General features: G+C 38.3%; 1 protein-coding gene across 6 annotated transcripts in view; it reads right to left on the reverse strand.

The window, feature by feature from the left end:
* The window catches only part of pfkfb2b (6-phosphofructo-2-kinase/fructose-2,6-biphosphatase 2b), a 33,686-nt gene that overhangs the window by 13,102 nt on the left and 1,581 nt on the right, over nucleotides 1-19,003 (reverse strand). Inside the window, exons 1-14 of one of the 6 annotated variants that reach the window (XM_066703655.1) lie at nucleotides 15,510-16,288; nucleotides 14,796-14,967; nucleotides 10,297-10,422; nucleotides 9,826-9,922; nucleotides 8,514-8,580; nucleotides 7,826-7,900; nucleotides 7,408-7,464; nucleotides 7,105-7,229; nucleotides 6,558-6,765; nucleotides 6,309-6,455; nucleotides 4,362-4,466; nucleotides 3,649-3,778; nucleotides 2,588-2,650; nucleotides 2,082-2,146 (exon numbers count right to left, since the gene is read on the reverse strand). In XM_066703655.1, the coding sequence (XP_066559752.1) occupies nucleotides 2,082-2,146; nucleotides 2,588-2,650; nucleotides 3,649-3,778; nucleotides 4,362-4,466; nucleotides 6,309-6,455; nucleotides 6,558-6,765; nucleotides 7,105-7,229; nucleotides 7,408-7,464; nucleotides 7,826-7,900; nucleotides 8,514-8,580; nucleotides 9,826-9,922; nucleotides 10,297-10,422; nucleotides 14,796-14,883 (1,353 nt within the window). In that variant the 5' untranslated portion in view covers nucleotides 14,884-14,967; nucleotides 15,510-16,288. Of the gene's footprint in view, nucleotides 1-2,081; nucleotides 2,147-2,587; nucleotides 2,651-3,648; nucleotides 3,779-4,361; nucleotides 4,467-6,308; nucleotides 6,456-6,557; nucleotides 6,766-7,104; nucleotides 7,230-7,407; nucleotides 7,465-7,825; nucleotides 7,901-8,513; nucleotides 8,581-9,825; nucleotides 9,923-10,296; nucleotides 10,423-14,795; nucleotides 16,289-19,003 lie in introns of those variants that run through there. The other 5 variants (XM_066703656.1, XM_066703661.1, XM_066703657.1 and 2 more) reach the window with 5 other exon arrangements.

Here is a 19,003-nt window from a genome sequence, read left to right on the forward strand (position 1 = left end):
ATCAGATGGCATCCACAGCTCCTGCCAAAGTCAAAAGATATGACTTAAGATGACTTAATAACCGATTAATGCCAACCAAAGAAAACTTGACACAAAAGAACAAACAAACTATAGTCAAATAAAAAATAAACATCTCACAAGTAAACCATGACAGGAATTTCTAGTCAATGTTCCTTAAACGAAGAACACTAAGCAATACATTAACTATACAGTGTCTGAGAGATGGTTGTTGAAATTGGTGCCCAATTCAAGAAAATACATAAACACAATAAAACAAATGAATGATTTAAAAAACAGAACAAAAACTCCCAGTTTATCTGGGAGAAAAAATAAAAATAAAAAAAAAATCACCAACCTTAAGACCTAAAGGTTTCTCCAATCAGACACATACACAGTGCTACTGTAAAAAACACACATGGTGCTTATAAAGTCACATTACATTGAAAAAACTGTGCACCAATACACATGGAAATAGGCAGGCCCGGTGTGGCCACCATGTGTTTCCATGGTGGCTCGTGTTCAGTGTTCACAAGGGCAATAATGTCAGATGCCGTTTTCCCCATGGTCCCATTTGTACCAAATTCTATTACTCTGCAGCGCAGTTTTCACAGGTGTTGAGTAGGTTCAACCCATTTTCTCAGCAACTTGTATAATGCGCATCAGTGGTTTTGCACCATGGTCCTGGAGCTCCCCCATATCTTCTGCTTTCTATTCCAGCTGAGTCTCTCGGGTACAAAGTTAAATCCTTACCGGAACTAATTAGAATCATCTAACAGCTTACAGTAATTAAAATGGTCCACTTAAGCAATTAGGGCTTAATACAGTGTCCAATTATGCAATTTACAGCTCAAATTTACAGTGCAGTTTGGAATTAAAAGCTGCAAACACAGGAATTCCTGGAATGGCGTACAGTATAGTGCAGTATTTACTAAAAAAGTGTAGTTTTCTTTTTCTCCTATTGGATCAAACCTTTCTAAAGCACATGAGAAGAAAGACAAAAGGAAGAAAATATCTGGCATTCCTTGCATGACTGTAGTTGAGGCCAGGAAATGATCTAATTATGCCAAACTTTTTTTGACAAAACTGAAAAAAAAAAAAAAGCACTGCAAGTGTAACAAAACAATTTGGTTCTCTCCAGAATTAATCAGATTAGCTTCCTTGATGATTTATGCAGCTTATTTTTTCCACAATTTATTATTATGTTTTAATTAGGAAAAGAAAACACATCAAGTGAGGATGGTGGTAGATGTTTTATGGATGTGGTGTACTGTCTCGTACAAGGGCAGAGCATTGTAGCCATATCCCAGGCAATCAGCTCTCAGTGATTAACAACAGGATGATGGCAAATGTATTAAATATGTGTAGACGTTATGTTATATATAGAGGTATATGAAAAAGTTAAAACCTTGCTCATTTAAGCTGGAAATGTGCAGGTACTAACACAGATAGGAAATTAATGAGCATTGTTCTCATTGTTCTCATCTTATGCTCTTAAGTTCCAAGGGTGGACCCATCCAGACAGGTGAACAGAATCGGCCTCTGGCACAGTATGTGATTTATACAATAGTACTGATTTATTCTCCCAGTTCCTATTGAAAAAAAATTATATATTTTCCTCAGTGGCACACGGGAACTGTATCACTGCATGTAAACTCTGCTGAAAAGATATCCCCACAGTTCAAAGGGCAAACTGATCACAAAAAAGTCCATGTTACAGAATCACATATTGCTACAGGACATTGCCCAGTCAAATTATGTATTTATTTGATCCATTTTAGTCAAGTAACATCATAATGCTTAACAGGTTTTCCTATCATTGCAATAACCAATTGACTCAGTGGGTCTAACTGCTGATTGACAACACTTGTAATGCAATGTATATAAGAATATGTATAGTATTTAACTGGGTATGCTCTAAAGGTGGTCATGCACAGTGAAAAATCATTGTGTTTCACAGTGTGTTGGAGTTCTAGTTTATACATTACATTTTTTTTCTCAAATACATCTGTTAAAGTCTTGTATGTAGATTATTTAATTTAGATAATTAATAATTATGATAATAATTAAATATGAAGACTTACGATGGGCCGGTCACGGTGAGTGTTCACAGCTTCCACATTCAAGTAAAACATTTCAACTTTACAGCCTGAAAATAAAATGAAATGTTTGTAAAGTCCCAACCACTATCAGCAAAAATATTCATTTTCCCCAAAATGTACCCTTATGAAGTGAAATACTGGTGAATGAAAAAGAGTCGCAATTTTTACCCACATATACAAAAAACACCTTTAGCCACAAATTACAGTGAACAACTAGTCACACATAGCAGCTTTCTATGACAGAAACAATGAGGAGAACATTTTAGTTTAAAAAGTCTTAGATTAAATGGACAAAATTTACACAAGGGGGAAAGATTTCTAATGGTAATTCCTGCTTGTCGAGAGCTCAAAACCATTAAATCTGGTAATTGCATATTTCAATTTTGTTTAGAGCTAGTGTTACAATTCTGACATATTTAAATCTCTTAAGAACAGGAAAGCAAATGCTCAAACTTGTCTCTTCATTAGAAAAAGCCTGGAAATCATACCGTAGGCGACAGGAGTGAGTTTGAGAACAGTGTGCAGAGGACACTTCAGGTACGGCAAGTCGTCTGAAAACAACAGACACGATCAGTCCAGAGTTTAATACTAGATAGGGAGACCATTTGTTTCAAAATGGCACTGAGAAAATAATTGTATTTAACAGCAGCATCACCTGCACAATTTGCATATTCTATTATATCTTATGTAGAAGTGCAATTTTAGTTTAACAGTCTGAACATGAAACCCATAGTGTAGTGTTGCTTTTAAATGTAATTTACTCTTTCATTTCATATTCTCAAAACTTTAAAATGAATCTTTGTTTGCACACCTTGAAAACTCAAGGGTCCAAATTGTGGTTCAGTCAGTTATTTTCCACTTTTGTTTTGACTAGAGGATGGACTCAGACTGCACTCTGCTACTGTTTGTGAAAGTGTAAGGCTGGGAAACTGCGCAGTCTCCAAAGAGAGTCTGGCAAACCATAGAGCTGTCCCTGGGGGGAAGAAGAAGTGTGTATCTGCAGGAGTGGAAAATCACAATTCACTACGTGGGCAGCAAATTGCAGTTTACGAGGAGAGAAAAATGTGAGTAAACCACTTCTGTTTATATCTCCTTATATTGTGGTGCTACATGCTCATTTCTACACACATTTAATGAGTTTGTCTTTAATGAAACCCAAACACAGACCAAAAACAAAAACAATCTGTGCGTCTATGGATAAATCCCAGCTGAAACCAAGCCATAGTCAGAGAATGACAAACAGAAGATATTTGGGCGTTTAATGATAGAGTGCAGTGGTTTTGCAACTGCAGGCATCAGACCTGGAAGTTCAGTCAGAAATGGAATGAACCAAAAACAAATGCGTCATTCCAATACTGGGGCCGTCTACCCATGATAGCACAGGACTGGGCCATTCCAATCAAATCACATGTGTTTTCCAGATCTTAATCAGTTGTCTGCCCAGCCCTGATAGTCTGGAAACAAACTCTCAATGACCTCCTGGCAATTTAAATGTAGACTTATTGTCACCATGGTGGTGTGTGTGTGTGTGTGTGTGTGTGTGTGTTACCTGCGCTCTTGTCCAGGAAGTAGGCCAGCAGACAGCGCATGACGGCCTGGTGGCAGATGACCAGCACATTGCCCTGGCGCTCCAGCTCCATGATCACCGGCTCCAGCCGCTGCACCAGGTCCTGATAGGACTGCAGAGAAAGGGGAAACTCTCACACACCCTGTATATCTGATGTCTGCGTACACCACCAGCCAGAGTCCAGGATTTTCCTACAGCAACAAGGCTCACTACAGCCATCTGGCAACATCATTCAACAAAACAAGTGTCAACCAGTTGACAGAATGCACCGTGGGGGTGGAATCAAGACCACAGCAGTAGAGAAGTGTGGGGCGCATTTCAGAGTTTATGAGGATTGAGGTTCTCGTATGAATACTCCAGATGTAGCAGGAAGGCAAAACAATGTTTTTATTGATTTAATTGTGTGCCCCACCCTACCAGTTGAGAAGCACCAAATTGGTAATGAACTTGGCTCACTGTAATGTACTAAAGCAACAGAGACATCGGCAGCTAATGCATGTGGTGCTGCCAAAACGTCCACTTCTCTTCACAGCGCAAACAGAAGATCTACAGCAGGAGTACCAGTGCTAATAGTACAGGTGTCCAGGGTCCACACAATAACACAAAGGTTAGGTACCCAAACATGAACACAGTGCTTTGATAACTAGACACAGATTACCCCCTTATATTATTTTGAACATCGACCTTTGCCCTACCTCTCCCCCTGGGTAGCGATAGTGGTACTTGTCCTGGTCCCTGAGGGCAAACTCTTCAGGATAGGAGTCCTGGATCATCTCATAGGTCATCTCCTCACACACACCCTGAAAACGGGACACACAACCATATCAATGAGACACACAGGCTCCCATTACACAGTTTTTCCTCAACATAAAGAGAGGATCCAAGTGGTGATTGTGGATATGGAGAAAGCCAGCTGTTATATCCCATCCACCCCCCCCCCCCCTCTGTGCAGTACAATACATCTGTGCAGATGCAAATACACATGTAGTGTATTTAGTTGTAGGTGGAGAGGCATTTTTTATATATTTCCAGTATTAACATAATTTTGCTACAGTTTTTATTTAAAACTGTAAAATATTTATTTTATTTAAATAACAGGCTGTACATTTGTTAGAGCTGAAAAACGTTCGCTCATAGTCCTAAAATTAAATGTAATGGAGTACTTTTAAAACTAGAACGTTGCATGAGTCATCAGACAGTCTGAATTAACTGTTCAGAGATGCAAACTACTATTACTATTGAACACATTCTCTTATGTTCTTAACATGTATCGTTACCACTATTACTAGTCACTTTACTACTTAAAACTTGTAGTTTCCCAAAAATTCACTCTGCATTGTTAGGCAGTAACCTGCTATGACGATCATCATAGATTTCACCAGCAACACTGAAAATACATTCACTTTGCAAATAGATTTTTGTACATTTTAATAATACTTTTTTTTAACAGTTTTAGTTATGCCAGAATACCGATGATAACATGACATAAAATAATCACATTTGTTTGCAGTTATAGACTATAAAATTAATTATTTGATATGTTTAAAATAAAAAGTAAAGATAAAAATCATAACACAAACTTATTTATGCCGAATCAACCTTAGCCGAAATGACTTTGAACTGAACTGACTCGTTCCAAATAAGCAAACACGGCACATGTGCTTAGAATAAAATTGGAGCATACTGACTGAACAAGCAGACTGGATTCATGAATATTTTGCTACAAATTCGAATTTGTCAAAAAAAAAAGTTGTTTAGTATTCAACAGAGTTCAGATTTGCCAAAAATGCACAAAGTTCGACATCAACGAATGCGGATTCGAACTTCATCACGACCCTACACCCAACCCCAGGTTTAAACATGCAGTGGGTTTATAAAGATAGTTGGCCTTATCAGATGACTGCATTGTGGAAACTGAGCAGATGAAATGTGATTCATGTACAAATGGTGACGGGACGTTTCACTAGCGACGATTGTAAGAGAACAGTGCTACATGCCTGCACCCAAAGCCATCTGAACTGGATTAGTAATGACTGAATATTTCACTGTGTGCCAAGCTTATCAGCACAGCAATGAGCAAACTAAGTTAACACTGATTGCAGACAAGTTTATCAGGTAGACAGGTATATCTGGATCCAGTGCCCATTTGAGTGATCACAAGGCGAGAAGGACAACAATTAAAGGAGCGATTCTAGGGCAATCAGACACACTTTTTAATGAAGGATGGAAGAACAAATGGTTAGCCTACACCCTGGAATCAGAAGGGACAGAAGATGTTGCCTTATTTTCCTTACAGTAATTTAGGTTAATATGCTTTGCGGAAACATGAGTTTTATTGTATATAGTACTAACCCAGTTTTAGAGGTCATCCCTAAATCACAACTTCCAAAAACTGTGAACACTTCCAGCTATTGATTAATTAATCCAGGTAATTGTTCAAAAAGTGGAATTCTTCAGCCTTCTTTTTCATTGAGAGTGAGAGGTGTTCAAAGCGCTACTTCAAGATGATCTTTCAAATGACCTAAATCACCATCATCTCAATTAAATGTTTTGGATTCTTTATAAATGGATGTTTGAAGGGTGACCCATTACACCCTGCAAGACTGTAGCTATGGAGGAGGTGTCCAGTACAGTGTACTCACTGCATCAATCTCGTTTAGGATCTTCCACTGCTCGTAAGGCACGCCCAGCTCCTCGGCCGTCTGGATGGTTCTCCGCAGCTGGCTGGTCCACACCTTCAGGTCCGACAGCTTCTGCTCGCCGATGAACTCCTGCAGGGCGTGTGCAAACTGAGGCAGCAGGGGACGGGGTGAGTGTGGAGGTCTAGAAAAGCATAGCTATGAACAAATGCTACAAGCTTAACAAACCAAGCAATTAGTAAAATCTCTCACCTGTTTTCCACGGGCTGACAGCTCGGCATCCCCCCCGATGCGTCCCTGCATGTTGTGGTCACTCTCTCCATGTCGACACAGGTAGATGGAGCGTGAGTGGACATGGATGTTCATGAGGTAGTAGACGATCTTGCTTTGGATATAGTCCTGCACTCGGTTCACTAGAAAACGCCGCCCCACGTTTATGACTTTGATAAAGGACAAGTCTCTGAGAAGAATACAAAATAAAAATAGGAAAATCAAAAAAAGACAAAATATATTGATGTGAGGACAAGGTAGTTTTAGTATTCTGCATAAGGTTATGCAAGTCAACAGATATGCTTCCTCTACCCTAGTCAGACCAATAAGTGGCAGATTTGGCAAAAACTAAAATAATTACTTTTAAAATATGTATTTTATAACAGGAAGTTGAGCACCTTGAACAAAATTTAACATTTAAAAAGAGCAAGTCTATTGGTAACTCCTTTACTAGGTCTCCCCCTAGTGGCAAACTGAAGCAACCATCAAGGCAGAATAAAACTGATATCAATGTCAAGTCTTCTCTTACTTGTCACATTCATCTGGATCTAAAGGCTGGTAGGTCACTTCATAGCACTCAATTCTCTTCAAGAAGTCATCCATTACACGTTCCCTGTGTCTTTCTGGATAGTCTGGACTAGACACCTTTACCTCCTGTTGCCAAACAATAGGAAATGACGATATAATGAATTGGAATGAACTAAAAGGCCCTGCAAGAATAAAAGGCCATTCTCCTATTTAAAAGCTACAAAAGTCGAATAGTTTATTTGTTGAAGGTGGAGTTTATGAGGCGAGTATTTTTCCCCCCCAGTGACCATCAATCAGAACCTACCAAAATATTAGCAGCGATGACATCTGGATCGTCGCAGACGGACTCTACAAAGAACACCTGGAAAAGTAAACAGTCCATTTCATCATTTTATGGCTTGCACTTTTTCCATCAGAATAGATCTGTCTATAAAGATAATAGTTGACCAAACAAAGCGTGAGGCTTTTTACATCACCGGTTTCACTGCTAGGCCAACAGGTTCTAATTTCATGACTTCAGTTCCTCTTGGCTAAAGTTAGGTATACATGCTGGGGGAAGTCAGATTTTTCTGAAAATGACCGGTCTACTTTTGAACCAGATGCCCCTTGATGCAGACTTGTACTGTGGCGCAACTACTGCCTGTAGTTCAGACAAGCAATTTCCTGTCACTTCAGTACAGTCCAAACAAGACAAAGCTGGAAATGCCTGCTTCAGATCTCACCTTGTAGGCATTCTCTTTTGCAAAACTGAGGATGAGATCCCGTCTTTCTCTGGTTGTGTTTGTGGCATCAAACACCTGGAAAACAAGAAGGCACATCCTGTCATGAAAAGACTTTGTTATTCCGAAGTTGTTTACCAATGGGACTAATTAGGAATATTAATATTTTGATGAGAGGGAAAAATCAAAAAACAAATTAAATCTTAAAAAATAAACTAAAACTTGGTTTATAATATAGTGTACCATGTTGTTCATCACATGAGGAGAAGGTTATTTTTGCTGTGGAACAAGTCAACAAACAAGATTAATACCTTGTGTCAAAAGATTATCTTATCCAGACAGATCGAGGATATTGAATCTCTCAAGGCTTGAACAGAAGCAATTATGAAGGGATTTGATTCACATGGGATTTGCTCAATAATGAGACATGGTAAGGGGGCACGAGGGGTAAATACGTTTAGGTGTGTTCAAGATGGAAATTAGATGCACTACTTTACACAATGGGGTGTGGAAGCCTGGAACAACAGACTTAGCTATGCAGTTGATGCAGACCTCAAGAAAAGGCTGGCATTAATTAGTTACTAACACCTAGCTGTTAATAATTGGGCCACCAACTCTCCTTCATAGCTTTATCATGTTCTGAATCATTTTGATTTTGGGTTCAAAGTAAACGGAGAGGGAAGTTTCTCACCGCAATCTGTCCACCTTCTTCGTTTAAATATGACTTGACATCCTGTAGGGCAACCAAGGCACACTGTCTGTGGTAAATGACAAAATAAACTTAACAAGGAAATCCCATTGACATGCTCATTCAAGCAGTTAATTATCCAAGTGAAAAAAATGATGCATCACATTTATTACTTAAAACAAAGTTTGACAAGTAACACCAGTTACTGCAGTTTGATGCAGCAGCTTAAACACAATGATATAGTAAGCAACCACCACTGTACTGTACCCAGATTATTAAACACCATTACACCACACCATTAGTCTGTAAGAAAGATAAGCAGAATCACTATTATGCCAGGCAAAATTATTTAGATTTTGTACAGTGTTAGACAGAATGGTGCAATGTGCATATAGCCGTAAATTAATCATACATGTTCCCTTGAAAAAATGAATTAACAAAATACTGCAGTCTTTCAGGAGTCATGACACATTTATACCTTCTGTAATGAGACCATCAAATATATTGTTTGAATAAATCTACTACCTAATTATAGTTGCCAATAGTAGCTTTAGTGCTAATAATCCACAGAAATATGGAGAATTGGAACAAATCACCAGGAAAAACTGCACATCATTTAATTACACCAAATAATAAGGAGGTAATTAGACCAATACACATTTCAGATGTAACATTTGCATCTTCAGTTGACCCATTTAACATGAACACATATATAAATGAAAAGTAAAACAGAACAAGAATAAACAGCATCCCCTCTAATCTTTTTTCTAAATTTCCTCTGGATGTTTAGAGAAACTGTGATTTTACCGTAGCTTAATATATCTCCATAGTAACATGGACAGTTGAAGTTGACTGGCGACAAACAATTCCAATTACCATGTGAATAATCAAGTGGACTTAGTCATGCAATAAGCATCAATTAGGAAAATAAATTAGCATAAACCTGAATCTGAAGTGTTGAATCGGTGAATATAATCCACAGTTTCTTACAGAATCATTTTTCATTCAATAGATCATGATCCATTACAGCACAAAGGAGAGAAAGATTGGGAGTGAGTGAGGGAGAGAGAGAGAAATTTCTCTCTCTGATTTACTGAGCCTGTAACCTTACAGTGGCACAAGAGGGAAATTATAGAAACATCAGCTTATTTTTGTAGGTCAAAATTCTGCTGAGGCATTGGAAAGCACACGCTCAACTGGTACTGCAGTGCCCAAGAACACAAGCACTGCCCCACTGCCGCACTGAACACAGTGCCTACGGCTCTGGTTTTAATAGTATCTTTTCACACTGCACTGCAGAAAGGCGGCGACTCACTTCCTTATTTTCATGGCTTCTTCGTTGTCATGTCTGAAGAAATCGTAGGACTTGTACGCTTTGACAGCGTCCCGGCGGTATACTCCCAGGTTAAACACTGCAGTGTTCAGAAACAGATATTAGTACCTATCCCAGCAATTGAAATAATATGCATGGAATTAACTAAATCTGTACAGGCTTGCTTTTCTTGTAGGCACTTGGCGAATGACAGACCTATTAATAAGGAATGCATTGAACGTGTCCTGGGCCTTCATTGCGTGATTATAGGGAGCGGATTGTAGAGATTTGGTGATCATAGAATTCTACTTTTTATAATCCTTATTTAAAAGTGACTGGTTTTGGGTAGAACATTTAAAGGTGATAAAACAAGACCACTGATTAAAAATAAAATAAAACATTACTTGAATAATAAAGATCCTAAAAACAGGTATTATAGTATTATAATTATTATTTGGAAGAGATTCCACTCACCCTTGGTGGGCACCCCTATCCAGTTGAGGTAGCGTGTCAGTTTCTTTGACATGTAGGTCTTCCCTCGGGCTGGCAGCCCGATCATCACGATCACGGTGGGGGAGTTGGTCATGTAGGAGGCCCATGCTGGAAAGACACACAGACGTACGGACATTAAATTATCTGAAGTCTGCTCCTTGCCCCTCTCCCACAATTCCACTGCTCCCTTGATCTCAGTTCAGTTTTTGCCGTGAAAGGAATTCCCTGGAGTTGGCTGCACATCCACCAAATAAAATAAAATAAAAACAACATTGTGAAAACATTATTTGATTTGAGTTAAGTGAAAAGCAGTTTTTGTTCAATCATACTCTAGTTCCACAATACTTCACAGAATATGACAAGTGAAACAACGTAAACGGAGGCATTCAATGAGGAAACATGACTTTACATTCTAATGGTGCGTTTTCAATAAACTAGCTCAATTTCAGTGATTAAATCTTTAGAAGGACTGAAATAACTGACAAAATAATTCACCTTTAAACGTGTACTTATTAAAGCAGACTCTGAATACTGCTTTGTTAGGCTGTCTGGGGACTGGGAGTGAATTTATTGCATATGATAACTTTATAATAATTGTTATGAACATTTTCTTGAGGATTAAATGGTGTCAATTCTTAAACTACAATTAACATGCATTGGTTTCTGTAGTGGAAAAAGAGAAAATACATTATTTTGGAGTCTTTTCTGCCACTTGTTGTGCCATAGAGGAAATTATTACTTTAATCAGAGAACCTTGGCTTTTATATTAATCTGTGCAAGACTTTTGCAGGAATCTCCAGCCCATTGTGGTGTGGCAGAGATGTTAGCTTTCAGCAGGTGCAAGCCAAATTGCGAACTGTCAAGCAGTGAGATGTTCTGGATAGTTAACAGGTTTAAATAAATAGATTAAAATATACTTAATTTAAAAGACTGGTACTTTATTACATTAAATTGACAAATTAAACATTGGAAAGGGAACAAACTTAATCAGAAACACTAAAGAGTCTTGATTGATGAAAAAAAAAGATCTATTGCATGTATTTAGAGCAACAAGCTCTTATATAAAACCACAATGGCTGCTGGATATTCCTTATTGTGATATGTGGAGGTAAAACAGTGTTAAACATATTGTGTTCTATGCTTCATCAGAACAATGAAAAACGTGTGGTGTCAATGCAAGAGGTGGATTTTTGTTGTTGTTGCATGCTTGTTTATATAACAAGTTAAAAGATTAATTCAGACAGAAAGAAAGGCACACAGGCGTGAGAGCATTGACCTCTCCGCCACCTTTATTCTTCACATGGCCTGCTGTCTGGTGCCAGTCCTTGCTTGGCCTCAGTTACCAACTCCCCCCACCCAGCTGCCTGGAACTACTCCCTGCCAGTTTCCATCATGCAGAGCTCACATGGGCCTGACTCAGCAGAGAGGTGTGCTTCACTGACATACCGACGCACGTGGCCATCTGAGCTAAGCAATCTGAGCACAGTCTTCCAAGGAAAGGACAGGCTCCCGTGCAGCCCTTACAGTAAACACACCGGCACCTGTGTACACCATCATGGTAATAACCATGCAGATCAGAGTAGCACCTTCTGACAAACTGGAAACATTCCCTTACCATTATTTATTTAATTATTGATGGCCAGAACATTACCGTGCAGGAACAAATAAATAAAAAGGACACCTTCAGGCTGGTTAAAGGTTTGCTATGATACATTACCAATATAACACAGAAAAGTAGCAACTGGGGGGAAAACCCCATAAAAATACAAAAAATAAAACAAAGCCACCACCAAAAAAAGGGGGGAATTATTTTCTTCTAGGCCTCACTCAGTGTTATAATCTGTAGGGAATTTCTGAGTCTGTGATATCCTTAGAAAGTCAGTGTTTTCCTGACTATATCAGGGATTTAAGCACAATAACCACATATCATTGCAAATTCAGCACCAAGTACTCCACAAGAAAGAATGACATCTGTCATCTGCAATCCCCTTATTGTTACTGCGATACTGCTACTCTCTGCAGACAAGGGACACAGTGTCTAATGAAGCCAATGCGATCATCTGAGCAGTCACAAGACCCTGTGCTATAACAGTCCTAAAGGGTCTCTCCTGACTGGTACAGTGGGACACAATAAAACATCAGCTGTATTGAAGAATAAATAACTCCGGGATACACGTGTTCAGGAGTTATTTCTGACCATGTCATGGTCCTTTTACTGCATTCGGAGATGATTCACTTTCTAAATTTATCAGTGAAAACGCTGTCAACGACCAATCAAAGTTGCTCAATTACAAAATTTCAACTTTTGACTTCATGGAGTTGCTGATTCTACTGAAGCCTTGTCATTTGAACAACACAAGGGTTAACCATTGACATGAGTCATTTGCTGGACACCCTGATCTCACTTTCACAGAAAATTAGTTTAGCTTCCACTGTGTCAGTGATCTTGGTGTTCTTCTGCACAAATTTAACCAAATGTATAAATGCTTCTTAAAATCCCGATTTAATGCAAATGTAAATGCAAGTAACGATGTGAAAAATAGGAACTGAAAAGTTCAGACCTACACAGAGTGTAAAGAAGGACACAAGAGCTTCAATACCATCTTCTCATATTCATATCTCTACACATCTATGACATCTATGCTAACACAAATAAATGGCACTAATTCAACTAGTAAAGAGTAAAAAATAATATAAATATGTATGCCTGGGACAGACATTGAAACTGACAGTAAGTGCCACTGGCATTATAAAGGTGGTATAGAGATGCAACTATACACTAGGGCTGAAGTGTTAAAGAGGAAAGAGGTAATTACTAAAAATGTATAGCACACTATCTTGAAGAAGGGTCTCTCTAAATCAATAAATCACTGCATACCTTGAACACGGGGACATTTTGACTAATTAAGCCCCACAATTGGCTCGTTTTAAGCAGTTTAATGATTTGGATCAAACAAAACCCAGAAGGCACTGTGGCGTTCTGGGACCAGGGTTGGCCACCCCTGCTCTAGACACATCTTCTCTTAATTAATAATAATAAAATTAAAAAAACTCCACAGGGATTATATGAACTTAAATGTATGTATGACCACCAAAATTGAATGAAGACTTGAACAAAGCTCTCCACAAGCAACCCCCACTTATTCTCTCACATGTCTAATGGACATCCAGTTTATGGCCTGCTGAAAGTTACTGGAAGCAGGTGGTAACTGGCAGTAAATATTCAAAGGAGCCTGCTTAGTGAAACTGCTTTGAGCAGGTTTTTGAGTTCAGCAAATATGTAACATGAGTGCCTAGCGTGAGGTAGAGATGCAGCATTTGAACATGCAACACTAACTACCAAGCATAGCCAATTAATGTGCTAAACTCACCAGCATGCAAATGTCCAGTGGATATAATTCAGTCTGAACAGAGATGGGATTTACCAGGACAAGTCATTCTTACACTGGGGTTCTTTTCATACAGTCTTGAGTGATAGACTGAAAGTAATCCAGCATGTATTACGAGTATTGCTCCACATTTTGTCAGGTGACACTTGACCAAATGGAAACCTACTGCATGCTTTATTCCCCCTCAGGCATACCCGTTTCAGATTAAAGGGGAATTATCCCATCCCTAAAATGACTGGTTTATATGTCCTCATATTAAAAGGAGTGTATAAGTATCTTAGATTTTTCTGTTGCATTCTGCCATTTTCATAAGTTTTAATACTTACAAGTATAAACTTCATTGCAATCATGGCTGTTGTAAAAAAACAAAAAAGGAGAGCTCTTTGGTGTTTCAGGATGTGATGTTTCACCACTTTTGTGTTGAAATAAATTGCTCATTGTAGCTCATAATGGAAAGCCGAGACGTTTAGGTATTTATTTTCCAAAATGAAAATCTGTTTTGGAAACCATATAAAAAAAACAAAAGCACCTGATGACAATGAAAAGATTGTATTAATTTAATTTCTTCAAATTGAAAGTAATCAGATTATCCGCACAATAGCTCCTGTAATCTTGAAGATGTAGTCTTCTCTGCTATCGAACAAGTGTTGAAATATCACATCCTGAAACACCAAAGAGCTCTCCATTGGGGCATTTACAGTAGCAATGATTGTGATCATGGTTATATTATATTATTATTTCTTAGCATACAACCTTATCCAGGGCCACTTACAAATGTATTTATTTATCAAAATCACTAAAAGAGAGAATGGAACAGAAAAATCTGAGAGATCTTCATACACTCCTACTAATACAAGAACACATACAGACGAATCACTTCAGAGACTGCGATCATTCCCCCAGTACAGCAAAGTGGACTGAATGGGACTGACAAGCATCATGAAAAGGTCCTAACCAATTGGGACATCTACATGCTACTTCTCTACAGATTATGTTTACACTGGCTCTCATGTGTCTTGCAGGCATCCTAGCTGTAGCCTTATTTTATTGAGCTTTAAAGAGATGTCTACTAGCTGACAAAATCATACTTACAGCATTTCTTCTCATTGATTCTTAGCTCTGTCTTCCTGTTGTCTGAAGAGTTTGTGAGCCTGGCCTCTCTCAGTGGGGATGCGGTCATGGTGCTAGTTGGGTAGGCTGTCCGAATGGTAGTAGGCCTGACATCCAGTATAGAGAGCTCTAACACAACTGGGTCTCCATATCTCTGACAAGAACCGAGAGGTGCACTCAAGCTTCTGCAGAGTCCTCAAATAAAGTTGTTTGCCCCCACCCCCCTCAGGCAGATATAGCGCTGCTATACCACTGACAGTGGTGTAGCATTTATGTACTAAGATGCTGCATTAAAAAGATCACATGACTATAATGCATTAAGATAGCTCTTAGCAGGTAAACTAGTGCACGAATTCACTTGAATATATAATAGTTGTAAAGAAATAGTGTGGCAATTTACTAATGTATTTGTGAATTTCTATTGTTTATTATAAATGATTACCTTTTTTAGCAGCACGGGTCATATAACCATGTGCAGTTTACAAGACGCCAATGTCATAGCAACAGCGACAGCGCATCAATGAACAAAGTAACCACCGGCAGTATGTGTAGGTTAAAATACCCTGTATTCACAGGCACCCGGCTGGGGTGTCTAAACTGGTAACAACGAACCACTATTTGTAAATAATAATAATAAAATATATAAATACATCAGAAGCCTTACATAATATACATTAGAGGAACTGAAAGCGATACCTGGCAGTGGAGTATTTCAGACGGAGCCGGTTATTTAATGGTTTCTTGCAGTGTCTCGGTGTGTTGTGTGTGTTTAGTCCCCCTCTCTCTGAACTCAGCCTCAAAGTGCCTGTCCTCTCGGCGCGACCCGTGTGACTGAGCAGTAATGAAGAGCCCCGTGTGGCGCTGCGGTCACTCCGGGGGGCAGAGCCTCGGCACTGCTGCAATTAAATGACCTTCCGAGTCCACACACACCGGGAACATGAATGAAGGTGTGCCCTGACGTCACAGCTCCTCTACCGTAACTCTTGTAATTCTAGCACTATGATTTTGAATGATTACACCTTGTTGGTCTGTCGGGCTTAGGTTGAGCAAAAGAAGAAATACCCATTTGATTTAAAAACAATGATTATATTATAGTTATAAGTATCCTGCTCCACGTCTGGAAGTAAAGAAACACTGTAACCTTCATGACTTATGATGTTATCAACTTACACGTGATCTTATCTTTCGACTCTGTTAAGTCATCATATGCTGTATCAACAAACGTACATTTCTATATTTGCTTTTAATCTCGAGATAGCAGAGCCCCGGTCAGAGAGACTATTATCACATTAATGCAATGTGTGTTTCATAAACATTAGGTTATAACTTATAAAGTGTAGTAGTACAGTGTAGCAGTATCATTCATTGTATGTTACATTTTAGATGTAAAAGTAGCTAATGGATAAATGTAAATCTATATAATTCTCAGAATGACAAGGACATGTGTATAATAACCTGGGGAAAATGCTAATTCAATAGTTTACACCGATTGACATTGTATACTATACACAGTTATATTATGTTGTGACCTTAGTTATTGATTGAGCAGTAAATACACATGCACATATATATGTAATAACGATTGGTTAGTTTTTCTGAAGGACACCATGACTGCAAAGTACATGGTGTTCTATTTATGACAACAGAATAACACCCCGGTTGATGGCAGTTAATGTTATGATGTATATAACATCGTCCTGTAACAATGACGGACGTGTAACCTTGTTAAATGTCAATACAGGGTTGAAAACAATTAATAAGCTGCTTAGAGTCCCCATCTCAGAGAACACCTGTGTGATAAACTTTACACCAGAAAATGCAGAAGGAATAGCATAGTATTTTTCTGGCTCAGTATCAATATTGATTGCAAAATAGACACTGAGGCCAAGGGTATGACTAAATGTAAAATAATGTTCTACTAACTGCATTTGTTTCAAGTATGCACAGTTCTGGACAACTGGAAGTCACATCACTGATTGTTTCATATCCTGACACAAGAACACACTGTACCTTTAAGAAGATGAATGATGCAACCCATGTTGGCTTAGCAGTAACCCAGACACTTGCTTCATTGTAATGTTTCCCTGCAGGAATGAGTTTGGCAATATATTGGCAAATTACATAAATGAATTAATCAATACCATCAGATCAATCAATCTGTCCTGATACAACAACATGAAAGGTTACTGCCTCTGCCATATGAAGATTTTGTTAATTCTAGCAGGAGCCCCCATTATATATTTAAATGCAGCTGCAAGCTGCAAACATCCTACGCCTAGAGACCACGTGAGGCAGAATATTATCTAAACTTTTTTTTTCTTCACGATTTACATTTTCTGTACCCAGGTACTGACTTGCACACATATCTGAATAGCAGCCAATTCTCTTTTGCAAATGCAGACAAGGCCCAGAGCAATCCAAACTGACTAATGTGTTTATAGGTTAATATTTCACCAATAAATATTTAATATTAATATTTCTATTAAAAAAGTACTTGTTAAATAATACAAGTTACATTTAAAATCAATACAAATCCACTTTGCATGATATTAAATAATATATTGTACATTTTTAGAAATCCTTAAAGTTGTATCAGTTTAACAAGGACTGTAATATTATCAACATAATTCTGTGATCTATGATATTGGTCCTGGAGAGCCCCAATTTAGCAGGCTATATGGGTCACCTTTAAATCCTCAATTTATAAAGTCTTGGAAACATTTAATTCCAATTAATTAGGCCTAATCAATTATTGTGGCTAACAGAAGTTAAGAAAACATTTGGAACAAACACCAAAATACCCTTCAGCCCTCAGGAATCACAGTTTCACTTTATTAAACCAGTGACTTGATAAATGAACAATAACTCATATATGTGGTGTTTGACTTAACTTAACGCTCTACAACAGGGGTGGCCAACCCTGTTCCTGGAGAACTGCAATCCTGCAGGTTTTCCATGTCTCTCTCAATCACCAATCATTGGATACCTTGAACACAGGGAGATTTTGCCTAATTGGTTCAATTAAGCAGTTAACAATCTGGATAGAACAAAAACCTGTAGACCATGTGGCTCTCCAGGACCAGGATTAGCCACCCCTGCTCTACAGGGTCGGGGCTGTTGACCACTGCATGGTAGTAACAAAACAAAGCAAAGAACTCGCCCCAATTAAACTCGGCTTCTACTGCCACCTTGTGGACATGAAATGATAGTGGAGAACATTAAACAATTCCCCATCTCTTCAAAGCAATCAATTAGAAATGGAAAAAGTGCAAACACTCACATTAGCGGATGGTAAAGGGAGCCATCAACACCAGTGAAATTTAAAAACACAATAAATGGAGCGAAAAATATCTTGTTTCAGCAATGCTCCATTGAAATAATGCTGTGACATGCACAATCAAGGTGTCACCAACATATGGCAATTATCTTCAATTGTCATCCCACCTCCTTCTTACACAACCGAGTCCTCAGTCTTTAGTGTCACAAACACACAAACCTGTATTATTCCAGGTGGCTTTCTGACACCACCGAATTCAGCAAAAGCAGAATTTGTAATATAATGCTGGATTTACTCCATTGATAAAAAATCTGTTAAACTCAATTGAGTTACCAGTATTCTGATCAGTTATTTTTCATTTGGGAGAATCTCTGAAATAGAAAAATAGTGTACACCATTTACACCAAAAAACAAAAAGTGGCCTAAGGGTTCAAAAGCTAGAACATTATTTAGCCCAAAACATTTTAACATCCCTTTTCTCTAACATATGTGCAAATATTTTTCTTTCTGTTTTTGAAAAAGGTTTAGAAAAATATAATTTGGGAGAGGGTCTTAAAATGGCCAAGTGAATACATTTCATATTGAAAAGGCACTGAGCTGAGTTTCAACTGAATGAATAACTAGAGCTTGAGAAGTCTGTCAAATTGTTCAGTGTATTTACTTATCTAATGCTATGGCGAGGGAAAACTCAGATGTTACACTGCTGTGCTAGTTTTACACTCACCTGTTAAGTGACAGGAGCGAGCTGTAGATGTATATTGAGAAAATATAGCTAGCCATGACAACAACAGATAGTAGGCCTAATAGTTTTTAGTTTTTTTTTTTTTTAACTCTGGACTTATTTATTCTTGGACTTTCAATCACCTTACCATTCTGACCCCACAGCAAACAGTAGTTACACACTTTTCCACAT

Source organism: Amia ocellicauda, chromosome 5 (assembly GCF_036373705.1).
Source record: "Amia ocellicauda isolate fAmiCal2 chromosome 5, fAmiCal2.hap1, whole genome shotgun sequence".
Taxonomy (NCBI): Eukaryota; Metazoa; Chordata; class Actinopteri; order Amiiformes; family Amiidae; genus Amia; species Amia ocellicauda.